The sequence below is a fragment of the Sander vitreus genome, chromosome 8 (genome assembly GCF_031162955.1).
Source record: "Sander vitreus isolate 19-12246 chromosome 8, sanVit1, whole genome shotgun sequence".
NCBI classification, from domain to species: domain Eukaryota; kingdom Metazoa; phylum Chordata; class Actinopteri; order Perciformes; family Percidae; genus Sander; species Sander vitreus.
Genome location: NC_135862.1, coordinates 21,010,203 through 21,026,788, shown reverse-complemented (window position 1 = coordinate 21,026,788; position 16,586 = coordinate 21,010,203). Strand labels below are relative to the sequence as shown.

The 16,586-nt window shown below is 39.8% G+C and overlaps 1 protein-coding gene across 1 annotated transcript in view; it reads left to right on the top strand.

Moving 5' to 3' along the window:
• fbln1 (fibulin 1) overlaps positions 1 to 2,119 on the top strand; it is a 30,054-nt gene extending 27,935 nt beyond the window's left edge. Inside the window, exon 17 of the mRNA XM_078257440.1 lies at positions 1,514 to 2,119. Coding sequence (XP_078113566.1) covers positions 1,514 to 1,653 — 140 coding nt within the window. The 3' untranslated portion in view covers positions 1,654 to 2,119. The remainder of the gene's footprint in view (positions 1 to 1,513) is intronic.
• Positions 2,120 to 16,586: the final 14,467 nt, after the last annotated feature.

The window sequence follows — 16,586 nt, the reverse complement described above, 5'->3', positions numbered from 1 at the left end:
AAGGACGCAGCGGATGGCGCATAATGGATCATCATCTGCCCTGTGGTGAACAACGACCAAATGGGTTTTACTGCTTTATTACAAGTACTACAGATCATCATTCACTCATAATTCAGACCAATCGCGGCTGTGATCTAGCGTCATTTTGATCCATGTTAAGTTAAACTCTAGAGTCATCATACTTGAATACTTTACTGACTCACTTATGAATCAGAGAGGAAATGAGAAAAAGAGGATGGTTGAAGGTGTGATAGGAGGACAGTGTGGTGATTGTGCTGCCTGACTGCACTCTGGCGATGGCTGTTCAAACAGGCAAGAGCTGAAATGTCACCAGCCCTCTGCAGAGAAAAAGTCTGCTGACAGCCTGTATAAACATTGGCATTTTTCCCCCCGTGTAATCACATGTTCACTTAAAAAGAGTACCCAATGAATTCCATGGGAATTCAGTAATGCTCTGTTGTAGTATGTTTATTCTCCCATCTGTTTAACTATGATAGAAGGGTGTCTGTTGTCCATAGAGAGGGTGGAAGGTGGGAGGGAGGAATCAAATTCCAATTGTCATGGACACTCCACTCTTTGTTCAGTTTGTTAACACCACAATTCATTTGAATGCTCATCCAAATGTACCAGCTGATACCATGGCACACTTGAAGACAGGAATTGATGTCGGCAAGGGAAAGACTGGGGAAAGGACCTTTTAAAATCATTTGCCAAATCGATTGGTGTTTGGTTCAGTATTCATTGGAACTTTGTTCTAACAAAGAAATAGTGATAGTAAACTGACATAAACTGATGACAATTATGTCCGTAGATTATCCGCAACATAACATCTTGTCTACACCAGCTAGCGCAAGAAACCAACAGATTCTCACTCTCATCTCGTAAAATACGGACGCTTGGTCAGGTGCCTTTGTCGTTGTTATTGACACTAAAAGTCTCCTTTAGGGTGATATAACACCCTTTATCTAAACACGCTTGGTCGGGACTATTGGCGTCCCTTTTGATGCAGTTATGTTAAGGAAAGGGTCGTGGGTGGGCTTACACTTCCGTGACGCGGGAAGAACGGGGCGGAATTTTGGCCTTACATACTACCTACCTAGTCGCTCTTAGTGTTACGTCATCTTTAAACCCCGTGTAGCTGCTGCTCTCCCCGGTAAGTTATACAAACACGCTGAAGGGCGCTTTTTTCCTCGCTTCACTGACAGCCACTGTCCAAACGTCCGTATTTAAGAGTTCGGAGTGAGAGCAGGTTGCAAGAAACACATCAACATCGAGCAGCCTGTCATCGGCACATTGTTTTTGAAAAGATACTTTGCTGTTGAACGACAAATGTAATTTTTTCAAAGCACAAAAGACGATCTTATCTTTGCTAATTGCTCCTCTCAACCATTTTGTTTCCAAAGAAATGACAAAATCGACAAATTCATATTGTTGTCACTAAAGCCAACCATTATACTGTGTTCTATTTATGGTACTTATTGTCACTGATGTTGTTCTTCTTTGTCTCCTTCAGGTGTTGTTCGCCAGGTAAAGTCTCTGATTGGTCCATTGACAACAGTACTGAAACTGTCCACGCGCAACCTGACAACTCAGGGTGACTCTGGCCAGAACATCATCAACGTTCACATCTTTGTCTCCGAGTTCTGGTTCTGAGAGGTGGATGCCAAATTATACCACATGTATTAAGACATCCATTGTCAACACTGTACACATTGGTTTTGTTATATCAATGCATAGATCAGTGTCATGGTTTTAATGTTATGTTTGATTACTGTTTCTGAGATGAAAGGCTACTAGCTGCTTCTGATGACAGCACTACACTTTGTTTTGATGACAAGCTCAGCCTGGCATGCACTCCTGCATTGCATCTGGCATAATAGAGCTAAATATGGAAAAACTTTGTTATAAAAAAAATCTCTTAAGAAATGAGACATGCAGAAAGTTTTAAATTGAAAGTGCATGCATTTAGAAAAGTCATTAAAGGACCATGTGATTCAATTCAACAATATTCTTTTCATGACAATATAAGCATTTGTTTTTGTAACATTCACTTTTTCTTTCTTACTGTATGCATTGGATGAGGTATTTTTTTCTATGGAATAAACACTATTTTAGTTAAGTGTTTGTTTATTGTATTTCCTTCCAATCACATTTAAAGACCATTATTTGAATTGATCATGTAATTTACACTTATGGGTTCAGGAAGTTAATGAGAAAGGGAGAAATATCTGTATGTGTATGTTTTACAAGCCATAAGCACAGAAACATGGAGAGAAAATAGGGAAGGCGAAGAGATAGCTGCTGCATCAAACCCCATCAGTTCTTAAGGACTACTTCGGCAGGTCTGTTGTCAGAAGAATCTTCTTCCACTAGCGGCAGCAGATCGCAATAATGTTAGCTAGCGCTACTCGCTCACCAAGCAAGTGGTCCAGTTTTCCACATATTCTTCTCACACCACAATTCAAGTTCTCATTGTGCTCCATTATTACTCTTTGTCCTGGCCTGTTGATGGTCATAAAATTAGAAAGCTGCAGTTCATCAAATGTGTAAGTACTTATTTACTATTTTAAACCTCAACTTGTCTGTGCTTGCTCCCTCTCCCTTATGTGACAAAATGTTTCAATTTTTCTGCAAGTCAGAATGTCTACATATAGAGGTATATTCCCAAATTCCTAAATAATGATGATTCACACTGTCTCAATCTCAATTTACTGCTCACTGTGTGTCTGTTAGATATGCAATAATAAACAAGTGTACATTTTATTTTGCCAGTATGCTAACCTAAAAAATGCCCTTTGTAAAATGTGCAATTCAGTAACACTGTATTTGGTGAACCCTGGTTATAAAAACATCATGACTTGTGCAATACCCTGAATAAAGTCAACGTCAAGAAACTTGATTATGATAATTCGGACATGTCAATATTAGCTAACAAACAGAGACGTGCAAATAGAACTATCTTAACCAGCTTACTTTTATTCATGGTGGTCTGTGGAATGTCTGTTTCTATGGTGACATTTAGAACATTCTGTTTACTTTGCACCCAATGATATCTGTTGAGGGGCAGTAAAGTCATACTCAATATTGACAGCTTGTCCTCAGAATGCCCTCAGTTGAGTTACTGTAGGATGTACATAAGCTTCTACTCAAGATACTCTGTGCATGCATGCAAACACGTTGACTGTGGGTTTCACTTGTGGTCTTTTTGTCATTCTGGGAGCTAGGGGATGTAAGATTTTTAGAAAAGATTGGTAGAGTAACAGAAGAAGAGGAACAAGGTGGTAGCAGTAGTTAAATTACTACTAAGAACTCCTCTCTCCATCAAACATGGGGGGACATCAGAGGGAAAGTGAGCTGAGCACATGTCAGTAATGGCCTAACTATGAGACTGTAATCATCACTGTGGCCGGGCCAGTCAAAGCCTCCCAACGCTTCAAAGACAATAGAGGAGGCGCATACATCAGGATCTCAAGTCGGCTGCCGTGATGGATTTTAAGGCTCTACTGAAGGGGTATATCCTCTTCAGAGGAAATAGAGGCCAGCAGGTCAGCCTTGTGGTCGACATGAAAAGAGGGAAGAAAGCATCTGTGTGTTTGTGTGTGTGTGTGTGTGTGTGTGTGTGTGTGTGTGTGTGTGTGTGTGTGTGTGTGTGTGTGTGTGTGTGTGTGTGTGTGTGTGTGTGTGTGTGTGTAGGTGTGTAGGTGTGTGTGTGTGTGTGTGTGTGTGTGTGTATGTATGTATGTGTGTTCTTGTTTAACTATATTCGTGGGGTCCAAAAACTGGGAATACAGTATACTTGTGGAGTCTGGACAGCTTTGTGGGGCCAAAATGCTGGACCCCACAACTTTAAAGGGCTGTTTGAGGGTTAAGACTTGGTTATAGGATTAGGGTTAGAATTAGGTTATGGTTAGGGTGAGGGTAAAGGTTAAGGTTAGGCATTTAGTTGTGATGGTTAAGGTTAGGGTAAGGGGCTAGGGAATGCATTATGTCAATGACGGGTCCCCGTGTTTCCAAGTGAAACGCACTATGTGTGTTTGTGTGTGTGTGTTTGCTCCAAAATCTTAAAACCACACTCTTAGCCAATGTTTGATATGGTACATGTTTGCTAATGCTTCTAATACAATTTTCTTACTTGTAAGCTTGAGTAAGCTAACTTATGTGATAATTAAAACCTATATTCCAAATGGCCATGGTTTGAAGAATAGTTGGAACGTCTTTTTTTTCTGGCATTTTGGCACATTTTTATATCTTTCCAATGCTATGCTAATCAGAAGAAAGTAACGTGTGCATTTTGATCTATTTTGGAGGAGGAAAAAGCATGAGTATAATTTCCGGAAAGAGCTGCACATACCTAGCAGATTTAGGGCCACTTTGTGAAAGTTAAAAGAAGAAAGGAATCAGTACATTGTCTACGCTCCCTTCTAAAAAAAATCAAGTCTATTTTATCAGCCTCAAATGAGAGACTGTAAATTTCATAGTTGAAGAAAAACTTTTAATTGGCTCTGAATTGTTTGCAAGACAAAACAATGCTGCATACCAAAATCTACAAAAAAAAACAACATTGTAAGGATATAAACAGCTGAATATGAACAAGAAAAAAGCAATATAGCCAGACTGTGTGGGAGAACATTACCCAGGAAAGGCCTGGCTGGCTTTGAATCTGGACAGTAAGAAAAGCTGGGGCAGCAGTCCCTAGCAGCGTTACCAAACCACATACATGTGTGGGGACAAATGAGCAAATTTCTTCTGCCAGATTCTCCATCCAAAGCCAAAAGGGAGCTGCTTGCACTGGAGGCCTATGGTATGACTAAGCCGAGTGGGCTTGATGAGTCGACGTAATGGCAGAGGAGTAGACCTGTGTGTCTACTCTGTTTGTTTGTGTACTCTGCTGTGGCACAATGGTGGTCAGGCCTCTCAATACAAGTGGTCATGGTGGTGTCTGGCCCAGAGTAGATAGGGTATGGGACTGATGGGAGTCTAGCCCAGGGGTTGGTGAGGTGGACTGATCCCAGACAGAGACCAGAGGACCTCAGGAGGCACGTGCTCGGCCGACTTCTGCACTCACCCACTCCCTCTTTTTCCTGGCGTCATACCCCGGCTCTCACCGCAACACATGTTATAGGATATAAGTGAGTTCTTTTAATACATTTTGGGGTATTTATTTTTTTCCTCTATTTTACAAACCACTGTTCCTCATTACCATGAACACAAAAAAGGTTTCATTTAGATGGGCACTACCAACATTCTGTGGTTTTGCTCACGTCTCCCTGAGATTCTAATCATTGCAGTACATATCATAGTCGAAAAAAAAAGATAATTTACTTTTAAATTTGAGAAGGTGATACGTTTTGTCTAGATGCCCACTTATTGCAAACTTGGCTCATGTGTTAAATATCATGCTGTAAATCTTAATAAACCGTAAACAAAGTACCATTAACTTCACTGATAAGCACTTTTTAGACATTTCACCTGTGTCAGAAAGTGTTCACTTACTCTGCTTTTAAAGAAATTTGCAAAGTGGTGTTTCATAGAAGTCCAATAGATGGCAGACACACACAACACAACACTGCACAGCCAGAGAGTTTTAACAATGTATTTCCCTGGACAACTGTCACCACCTTACATTAAAATGGCAGAAACAGTCAGCTATAGACCAATGTTTTTTTTTTACTTTTCCCCTTATAAATCGAGTCTTCTATCTAGTAAGACAGACTTTGCAATAAAATCTGAACTTACTGAAATTTATGCCCATCACTTTTAAATATATTCCACTTGGACATAAATAGTACATTAAAAGCCTATACGATTCTGACTTAAGCCTGACAAAGTGTTGGATTGCACAAAAACCAATGTGGGAATCTGATGTGAATGTTATAAAAAAGTCTAATGGGACCTGGGACCTTCACCCAAAATAGGATCATAAATGATTGGCTCCACAACTCTATATTTCATGACACGTTCTATACAGTCTTTGTGATATGGGACGCCTATTATTGCCTCCCCTTAAATCAATCAAATCTTTTGAGGTTTAGGTTGATAGACAGTCCACCAATTATACAGGGGCTCCACCTTGACCCAAAGAAAAACACAAAGCACACAAGTGTGCCACTCCATAACTTACAGATTTCAGACGTAACCATTTACAACCGCCACTGAACTCAACCTGTTGCCAGAGTACACAGTGGATCAATCACATTTGGGAATATAGGCCGAGGCTCTACTCATGAAAATTCAGCGTGCAGTCTCTCTGTTGTTACAAGCAGCTCAGAACACACTGTGACGTCCATAGTGCTAAAGTGGATGCATATCATCGGGAAGGAAGGGAAACAAATCCAACCACATATGAACATGGTGTGATGGCCACCTAAAATAGTCGCTGACCTTAGACTGTAAAGTCATCTTTTCTCAAATGAAATGGGTAATTTTAATGTGGCATTTATTTGTTCTATATTTGGTGAACTTTTATTGCCTGTTGTGACATTTAAAACACGTGTGTTCTTAATAAGGATAAAAAGTGAATTGTTTATTGAGGAAACTATCCCTATTCCATGAGACATAGTGAGATTTAAATATCCAGTAATGGGAAATAACACTTCAAAAAGTGGTTTCTTGAAAAAACAGGAGCTAAAGTTAAAGCAATGATATTTTATTTTTAAAGAAGTAAATGCATTGAATTGCTATGATAAGGCGCATATACCGTTTTCCACATTGCCACGTCAGTTTCAGTACAGTTGTAGGATTTTAAGGGGATTCTAGTCCCATATCGAACCTACGTCATAGCTGTCTGCACTTTGAAAAACTGGTCCAGCAGTAAGGTTTGGCCCTTAAGGACTTTAGCTATATAATCTGACAATGACCATGATTTCACAGCGGACTTTCTGTGAAAAGCTTCGCTGACATAAGTGGCCTTCAGACCTCAAATGTTCATCAACATTGTTTCATTGTATGTGAAAATGAGCTGGGAGCTCGCTATGTCTGCCAAAGTGTTGTTTTGTCTGTGGCTGAGTACACACACCCAACTGTCACCCCTCAGTGGACACCTTTGCACCATCTCAGATGTCTTTGGGTCTCGAAGCAGTGACCAGACAGGGAATACATCAGGAAAAAGGCGATTTGCTCTGCAAACATGGGGAGTTGTCAGTGGATTTTGTTATTTTCAATACAAGTGGAACCATTACGTCTGTTTTGTTCAGAGGTGTCAAGTATGGAATCGTGGGGAACTCACTTGCACTTGCCCTTTGAGTTTGACACTTAGAATCGTCACTTACAGTGGTCAGAATCAGTCACACCCAGTAACTCGTCATCAAATCACTCAACGGAATCTGTAATGAACTAAGCTTAAACTGCGGAGTTCCTATTAGCTGAGAGATATGTTGGGTAGGACATTACAAACAAAATCTAAGAAAGCGCCTGGCTTTGGAATTGCCACAATCATAACACACATGTGTGAAGCAGATTTGAAAAAGACAAAAAGGAGCCTGCTAACATACTCAGTCTGAACCAATCCCAGTCTTAAAAGGGAAGTGAAGAATAAATCAGCCGCAATGAGACAAAGTAAAAGCTATAATTGATTTTGCCTGAGCTCAATGAGAAAAAAAAAAGTTTTTTGATAGAAATACTATTTATGGGTTTGTAATGGCAAGGCTCGATCTCCCAGAGCACATCTGTATGTCATTGTTCCTAAACCACTGTCTCTGCGTACACTCACATTTTAAGAAAAGAGATTCAGAGAATTAATTATCCAATTGTTCAGAGACATCATCATGGGGAAAAGGACTTAAGGCGTCAAAAGGAACATTTTCAATTTGGTGACAGCCACAATGCTTTTGCCTGCTTTCCTATTAACATCACTGTATCTCTGCCTGCTCAATGCTCCATTTGACTGTGTGCATGATTATGGGGTGATTTAGGTTCCAGGAACCGCAATGAGACAAAGGTCATCTGCGATATTAATGAGTGGAAGGTCTTTGAATCTGGCACACTGGCATGGAGCTTTACTGTGTGACTAAATGTAGCTTACAATTGCCAAAAATAATTAATATGTCACATTTTGTTTTTCAACAGGGTGTTTTCTGCCTTTGTAACTTCAGAGCATTGGGGAAATCCATCAAAATGGTTCCTGCATTGATACTAGGTCATTTGCACAAAGTAGGTTTGGTTAATGGTTACCGGCTACAGTACGGACACCCGTCGAACAGGTCTGTGAACTTAATGCCACTTCATCACAATGACACACTCTGTACACCATACGTCTGTTGACATAGCAGTAACCCTTGTGAACACACACATCTATTTCACAAAACAGAAAGAAATGCCTACTTAATGGACATATGGCCTACATTGTTGGTAGACCGCTGTGATGATGTATTTTTCTGTTTCCTCTCATGTCTGGTTGAATTAAATAGATCAAGCCTTCTTCATTCTGACCTATTAGTGTAAAGTTCAGAGAAACCAGACTGGTTGTTAGACACCGTATCCTGTGTGTATGATGATGTTATACAAACTATGTATCACACAGCCTTGACTTGTTGTGTGGTAAGGATAAAGCAGATGCTACAGATAAGATTGGGGTTAAAATGTAGTTAAGCCAGAGGAGACTCTGAAAGCCATTGAGTCATTTAACTCAGGGTTCTCCAATCCATACTGAGCCCCAAGTTATTCTCTATCCCCTCACCCTCCTTCCCTTTTTACCCTTTGTTGTGGTCACTGGGACAATCGGTTACAGCCCAGTGGAATGGAAACCACTCAGCCAGTCTCCTGCTACAGCAAACTATTAAACAGAGGATCCAGTTACTATGATCAGTCTGGGAGAGAAGGCAACTTTAGGGGAGATTTAGTTCCTCAGAATACTTCACTATAATCCCAGCCAACAGAAAACATTTTCATACATGTTACCGGAATTCCTTACAACATTTTAACCAGTGAAATTCCTCAAATTACTACCAAAAAATGAGCATTTACATGATAATCACTCCGAAGATCACTTCCAGAGTCTCTGCTGTGTTAATTTTAGTTTAAATGTTGTGTTTTAACCAACTGTTCCCCCAGTATCTCTTTGCATTTGAGATTTCAGGTCAGAATGGACGTGGCTTCATTCCCAAAACTATCAAAGAAACAGCAGAAGACAAACACAACAATGATGATGAAGTGGATAAACAACATTCCCCCCGGAAACCCAATACAACTTGTTCCTGTGAATTGGTCTGTCTCTGTGTCTCACTGAGGCAACAATGGTGATTTCTGTTTGAGTCTTGTGGGTTTCAACCCCAGACCCTGTCTCCCAGTTGGAGTGGCAAAAATGGAGGGCCTTGTTCACCACGGATGCTTTGTTTTCCACAGTCGCTTCTCACTGCTGTCCCGTCTGTGATGGAACCATCTGCCTTCTCAATTAAAAGGCATGTTTGTGCTCCACATTTGTTTGTGCTCACAGGCTTTGGGCTTGTGGCTGTCTCCCGTGGAAAATGTAGCTTGCAGAAACTACTAGCTGTTTTCTGGTGTGTCTGTGGGATGAAATGAAGAATAGAATGAGTCTTGCTGATGTTCTCCTTCCCACAATTAAGAGCAGACGTTGTGTGCTGGGGAACGCACAAGATGAAGAAGCAGTCTTTGCCATCTCTTCTGAGACATGAAAATAGGGACGGGAAAGTATTTCAGCCCAGAAAATGTAATCATAATAGTCTGCTTCATTGTTCTGTCTTATCATCACAGTCACTGAGTTAATAATCATCATAATGTAAAAGTAATTTCTTTGTGAGTTACATTTGAATGTGAATCTATTTGGACTAAAGACACAAATGTTTTCCTAATTGTTGAAAATTGTTTCTTATTGTATTTTGGTGGCACAAAAAGTGAAAAACAATACTTTGACAGGGACCCTGACACATGCACAATCCAATGAAAATACTTATGGTATATTCTAGAAGAGTAGATGTCCTTCTGTATATTCTTCAAATTATGATTTTCCGAATTCAAGGAAATGTTATTATGTTTTTACGTACATTGTGGATTTGGCATTGGCATTCTTTTGGACAGCACTGGACTTTCGTGGGAGCTCCATGGACCACACACAGCCCTTTACACAGAGCACGTTCTGGCCATAGACAGCAAGAGTGGGAAGAGGGTGGTACCAACTGTGACCATCGGTCACCCGTTGAATCACTACTGTCCAACAGATGGACCTGCCAGGAAGCCATCCATTTGTTTTGAGGAAAGGCTGAGAATAAGTTTTAAACCTATGAGAATACATTTGACATTAATATTTCTTGCTGATATTGGGTCAAGGACTAAAGTGTGCATGTTTCAAGAGAAAAATCACCTGTAAAATATATTGTGATCTCATCAGACTGTCAATGTTCCCACTTTTGAATGACTACTACCAAAAGTAGATAGATTAAAGAGAGCTCTTTATTTGAAAAAGAGCTCATTGCCAATCAGTCAATGGTTTCTACAATTTATGGATGCCGGCTGTGTTTTGAAATGGACTGTGTGTGCGGTATTTCGTAATTGAAGAGGAGAGTGAGAGGGCCCAGTTTGAACGCATTGTGGATTCTGAGAAGCCATCGTGTTTGGTTGGCCTTTGCTCAAGCGCACATGAAGGCCTCTCTAGCTTAATCTCAAGGATGTGCAAGTGGGCTGCAGGGTGATGAAGCAACAGTAGTTCACGCAAGGGTCTGTCACCAAACCTCCCACCAACACCACTCAGTGAGCAGCAGCATGGATAGATTTCTCGTTAGGGCATGGTTTGCAGTGGTAAGGAGTCTCGTACTGTAATGATTTTAACATGTGATTCCAGAGCTGTGGCTTTTTGCTGTGTTTTCTCAAGACAGTCACGGGTATAAGACCACCCTCTGCACTTCGATGCTTCAAGTCCCCTCTCCACTATTATGAATGAAGCATGGCACCATTTGGCATTGGGGATTATAACCCGTAATGTGATTTCTCTCCATTGTTGTTAATTTTCTCCCCAAATTACCCACCTCCTTAAAATCATAATTTTGATATCCTTAGCTGTCATTTATCAGCAGTCACTGACTAAAATTTATAAACATGCAGAACACTTGGCAAATGACTCCTCGACAAAAGTGCAAATCAGAATACTTCAAGACTATGTTATGGTGATAACACTGTCTTATCAAAGGCCTGATAAAAGTCTCCCTGGATGGTTCAATATATGACTGTTTTTTCCTTGGGCAAAACATAGAAATAATACTTTTAAACTTACATATGTACATTTTGACAGGCGTTCTGTTTATTGGCATCTAGGCAGATGAAGAAGGATAAAAACACTGAAGGGTGCCATTTACATTGATTTTGATGTACATAATGTGTTAAAGATTGCACGCTGTGTTGTTTATATTATATGTATAAAATCTACATGACTATTATATCAGGAAGATCTACAATATGCTGACCTTTTTCTCCCTCTGACATGAAACCGTGTTAACCGTTAGCTATGTCAAACACCTTTAAGCCAAGAAACATATATCTATGTTAGCTTTGAAATTGCCATCTGGGGCATCAACTTTCATCTTTGCATGTAGTAAGTCCTTTCCTTGGAGGATCTGCAGTTATATAAACATGGTGTGTTTTGTGGGGTTTTATAATTGTGTTATTCATACTGCATGATACAATCAACCATAAGCCAGGTTGGGTGCAGTGCCATGGATGGTAGAAAGAATATGTGAGCAGTAAACATGAGAAGGTCTGCTCCATTGACAGGAATTCCACTTTCTGCTGCTGCTGTGAAACATGGCATACCTAATTGTACAGTGGTCACCCACTAGGTCTAAATAGGGTTCAAGACCACACAGTACGATGCAGGCCCACTGTAGGAAACTCTAAGAGACACAGTAATAAACTGTGAACTTTCTTCACTGATTGTTTTACTTTAGGGTGATCCATCTGCGTAAGGTCTCAAAATACACCATTCTCCATTTATATCTGTTTCATTGGAACGCCTCTGTGTCATGTATACCAACAATGGGACATGCCATGCACTTCCGAGTATGGACCCATGTGTCCAATGTCTTTGCTTTGTGTTTAAAACACGCATAAAGCAATGCCTTTTGTTGCAACACACGCAATAATCTCTCTCTTTTCAAAATGTGTATTCTTTGATTAAATAAGGAAAATATTGTAAATGTGACTGTGTGACAATAACACCCATCAAGATTTGGATTATACCTGTCCACTCTTTCGCATTTGATGGTGATGACCCAGAGCAACAAGTGATAGAAGTCATAATAGCTTCATGAAACAACCGTTTCATGACTTGGGCAAGTGATGAGGAGGTGAGAAGATTTATGAGGTGACAAGTAGTTTGCTTACCCTCGAGGCTGTGGCCTCTATGTTCCCCCCAAAAATCTCTCAACAAAAAAAGGAAAAAACAAGTGGTGTCTTTGGTAGTATGTGGATTTCACTCTATCACTGGCCAGCCCAAGTTTAGATCACCCTCTCCTGCTAATGACACATTCAAATTAGCTGTGGTTGGGGTTTTCTTCAAATACACAGCTAGATTCACACAAATTCTTCTCCCCACCTCACCTCTCTCTGGTCTGGCCTAAGAAAACCACATGCCGGGGTCACTGCGCTCTCCTCAAGCCAAACCAGACCCATAATTTTGCTTTTGTTTCAGATCTAGCCTCAAAGCCTGAAATATAAAGACCCAGGCCAGCCTGGGAAGGTCAGTATGTAGAAGGAAGGAGCAAGATAGAGAAACACTTAAAGAAAGCAAGAATAAAAGAAAGCAAGAATGGAAGACGGGGTAGAGAGAGAAAAAGGAACTTAAGAGTGCTGGTGAGAGCAGAGTGGTTTCCAATCTGTTGAGGAAGTCTTTATTATACAGTATGTGTGTGGACAGGAAGAGCTGTGTAACAAGGAGCTGATCTCGCCAAACCACCGGCCATTACTGACCATTGCTGACCATTACACCCAATGAGTTTTAACTATTTTGGATGCGTGCTCTCTCCAGGTTAAGAAAGTAGATTTACACTTAAAGTAAGTGTAATCTCTCAATGTGAATTGAGAGCAACATACAACTCTTTAATTAAGCTTAGAAAAATATAACATCTTCTCATGGATGACCTTATAAAATGAGATGACTCAATTTTCTTTCTTTTTGACCATACTGTTTATCAAGACTGAAAATGACTTTTCTGTCTCATTTTGTCTCAGTGGATGTTAAGATGTAGAGAGTTATGAAATATGAAATGCCCCCCATGACCCTACTTATAAACTTCTGCATTGGCTGTTTTTAAATTGTCTTTGCAAAAAAATTACGTACACTACGTTGTTTATTCTGTGTAATATTCTTGCACTATGTATGCAGTCCACTCTTCACCAAATTTATACACAGCTGACATTAAGGTGGGCCAAACCAGAGCTCCAGTCACATGAAACAAGTTTTCTGCCAATCACCACCTTGGGTTAAAATATAAAAGGTCAAAATGCACACACCATAAGGCTTCCATTGTAAGAAACGGAGAGGAGTGGAGGTGGTGTGGTGTGGGGGTGATTGACTGAAACCCAAAAACCTCAACCTCCTTTTAAGAAAAACAAACCAGTTTTATTTGAGAGCAAGCTAGTGCATTATACTCCCCTGACCTCAGGAAGCTTTCCCTTCCAGTCCAGCTCTGGACACACTGTTCCACCATCAGGGGATTGGGTATATCTATGACACATATGATGGCCAAACTGCAGTGTGGCCCTGGCCACAAATCCAGCAATATTTGGCCTTTTGAGCCTTGTTTCCTGGGAAGCTGACGCTCTGACCACAGATGGACAATAACATGGTTTTCGTTTGGCGCACATTGGTGTTTTGTAAATTATGTGACATATAGCTTGACTTACCATTACCTATTGTAAAACTATCCATAATCATTCAACTTCATGGGGAGATGTTGAATAATGGCAGACAGTATGAGGATTTAGAGTGACATTTATACAAGTATTTTAGGGTAATGCAATGAAAGAAAATCGCAAAAAAATGCATGGAACTTAAATACAAACCACTGCTACTTCGGAATATCCTACAGTATACCACACAGCATAGCAGCAGCATTGCAATGCTGCTATCACCTGCTAGTGGGGAAACAGGTTTAAGTTAATAATGTGAGTGTTAAATCTTGTATGTCATGACAGGAATCAGACCTTAAACCGTAGCACATAGGAGGTTTTCTCTCCCATACAGTCATGTGAAAAAATTAGGACACCCATGCTAAAGTTGACTAAAAAGAGGAATAAAAAAATCATCTTTAGGAAATTGATCTTAATGCCTTAATTAAAAAAGTGAGGAAAAAATCAACCTTTAAGGACACCAATTTTGTTTGTGAATGAATAATGTATCGTAAATAAATAAATGTTCTTCCTTAAAATACAGGGGGCATAAGTAAGTACACCCCTATGTTAAATTCCCATATAGGCAGGCAGATTTTTATTTTTAAAGGCCAGTTATTTGATGGATCCAGGATACTATGCATCCTGATAAAGTTCCCTTGGCCTTTGGAATTAAAATAGCCCCACATCATCACATCCCCTTCACCATACCTAGAGATTGGCATGGTTTTATTTCAGTTAGCCTAATAGCTGGTTTGATTTGCATTGAGAGATGATTTTATGGAAAGTACCCCATGCCAATCTCTAGGTATGGTGAAGGGTGCCCCCTGTATTGTAAGGAAGAACATTTATTTATTTACGATACATTATTCATTCACAAAGAAAATTGGTGTCCTTAAAGATTGGATTTTTCCTCATTTTGTTAATTAAGGCATTAAGATCAATTTGCAAAAGATGATTTTTTTATTCCTCTTTTTAGTCAACTTTAGCATGGGTGTCCTAATTTTTCACATGCCTGTAAGTCTTAAAGTCTTAAAGAGAACATCTTGTGAAATGAAGTAATTCCTCAGAATCAACTGGTAACAAATACCTGTTTTCATGGTTAACAAATATTCTTGCTCTTTTTGTTATAGCGTGATAGTTGTATATGAGCATCAGGTTTTTATTTCAGCAACAGTTTTGTTGGGCTATTCTGTTCCAGGAAAGCCATGCATACCTCTCCATCAGACATGTATGTACTGATTTTATCTCCTGCTGAAGAAATGCCACTGACTAAAACATGTTTTTTTCTCTGCCTTGTCCAGCCTTGTGCTGTTGGATCGAGCTCCTTGGAAACCTGCTTTGTAGAAAGACAACATCTGGAAGCCTTGGTGTCTACTGCTTTCATAGTAAATGTTTATGTTTTCAGACCACTGGCAAGTCTAATCTTGTCTTGTTTTATTAACACCTGTATTAAAGAATCTGCAGCGATGAGTCCATGACAGACCTGCAAGAAACCACCATGGGGAGTTTTGTTGTCAAAACTAAAATGCACTGTGAAAGATATTTCTATTATTGTAGACATGATTATAGAATATTAGCAGTAAAAGTTATATTAACAAGGAATTTTCTGTGCTCTTACTGAATGTAGTCTACGCATGGCCTTCGATATTGAGCATGAAACACACACATGTTGATATCTGGTTGGTCAGGCCATGTGTTATTTCCAAGGTCAGTGAAATTGCCAAATCTCAGACATATTATTGTGACGTACTATGCACACATTCACTACATTGCAAAGTAAACAACATTAAATGCAGCCCAGAGGGCAACAGTTTAACCCTGGGTGTATTGCTACCTCTATTGTGAATTGTTTATTTCTAAGAAGAATGTTTGCTGTACGTAATTGCATCTGACAGAGTGCCCTGTGACAAGAAACCACACAAAGACATTATATGCTCGTAGATTGGAAAGAAATGTACGTTTGTCAGCATTATGATTTATTTTGCCTAAGTACGGTAAACAAGGCGAGACAGGCAATTCCTTCCTCTCTGAAACCAAGCATATCAGACTGGATTCCATTCTTCTCCCGTTTCATTTCATATTTTGTTCAGCCCATTTCAACAATTGTGTTATTATGGCAGTTTAAATAGAACTTTGAACTGGGCAAGACTTCAGGAATGCTGATGATGTGTTAGCTGACACTATTCTGGCCGCAAGAAGCTAAAGCATCATTTATTGTAGATTGGTGGCCCTTGTGATAGGTGGGTGGTGTTTATTGCCAGCCAATCGTCTGCATAGGCCGTCACAGAATGATTGGTAAAACTGTATCAGTGTCGGCATGAATTGAGTATAATGACCAGCTTGGAATTGCAAATATGCACAGTGCTGTTTTCAAATAGCTGCCCATTGAATCCAGTATTATTTTTTCCATTAAGGCATTCTCCAATCATTTGTATTGTATGTAATGTGCGCCTCTTATTTAAAAAATACATTTCTGCCTACTTACTGTGTAATAACACCAAGAATATTATAGTGACAGGCCAGGTTCAGATCACAAGATGACACATTTTCAGACCATGATGCATCATACATGAAAATGGTAAAATGTCACACATTATCTACGGTCAAATGGCAAAGTTTCAAAATATAAAGCTTTAGTAGTACTGGTATGGTGTAGCTCAAGCATGACCCTACATTTGCTTACGTACCGCAAACCGCAGGTCAAAGCATCAACAGTCATTTACTCCCCTTTGCTATGCCTTGCGAAGCTC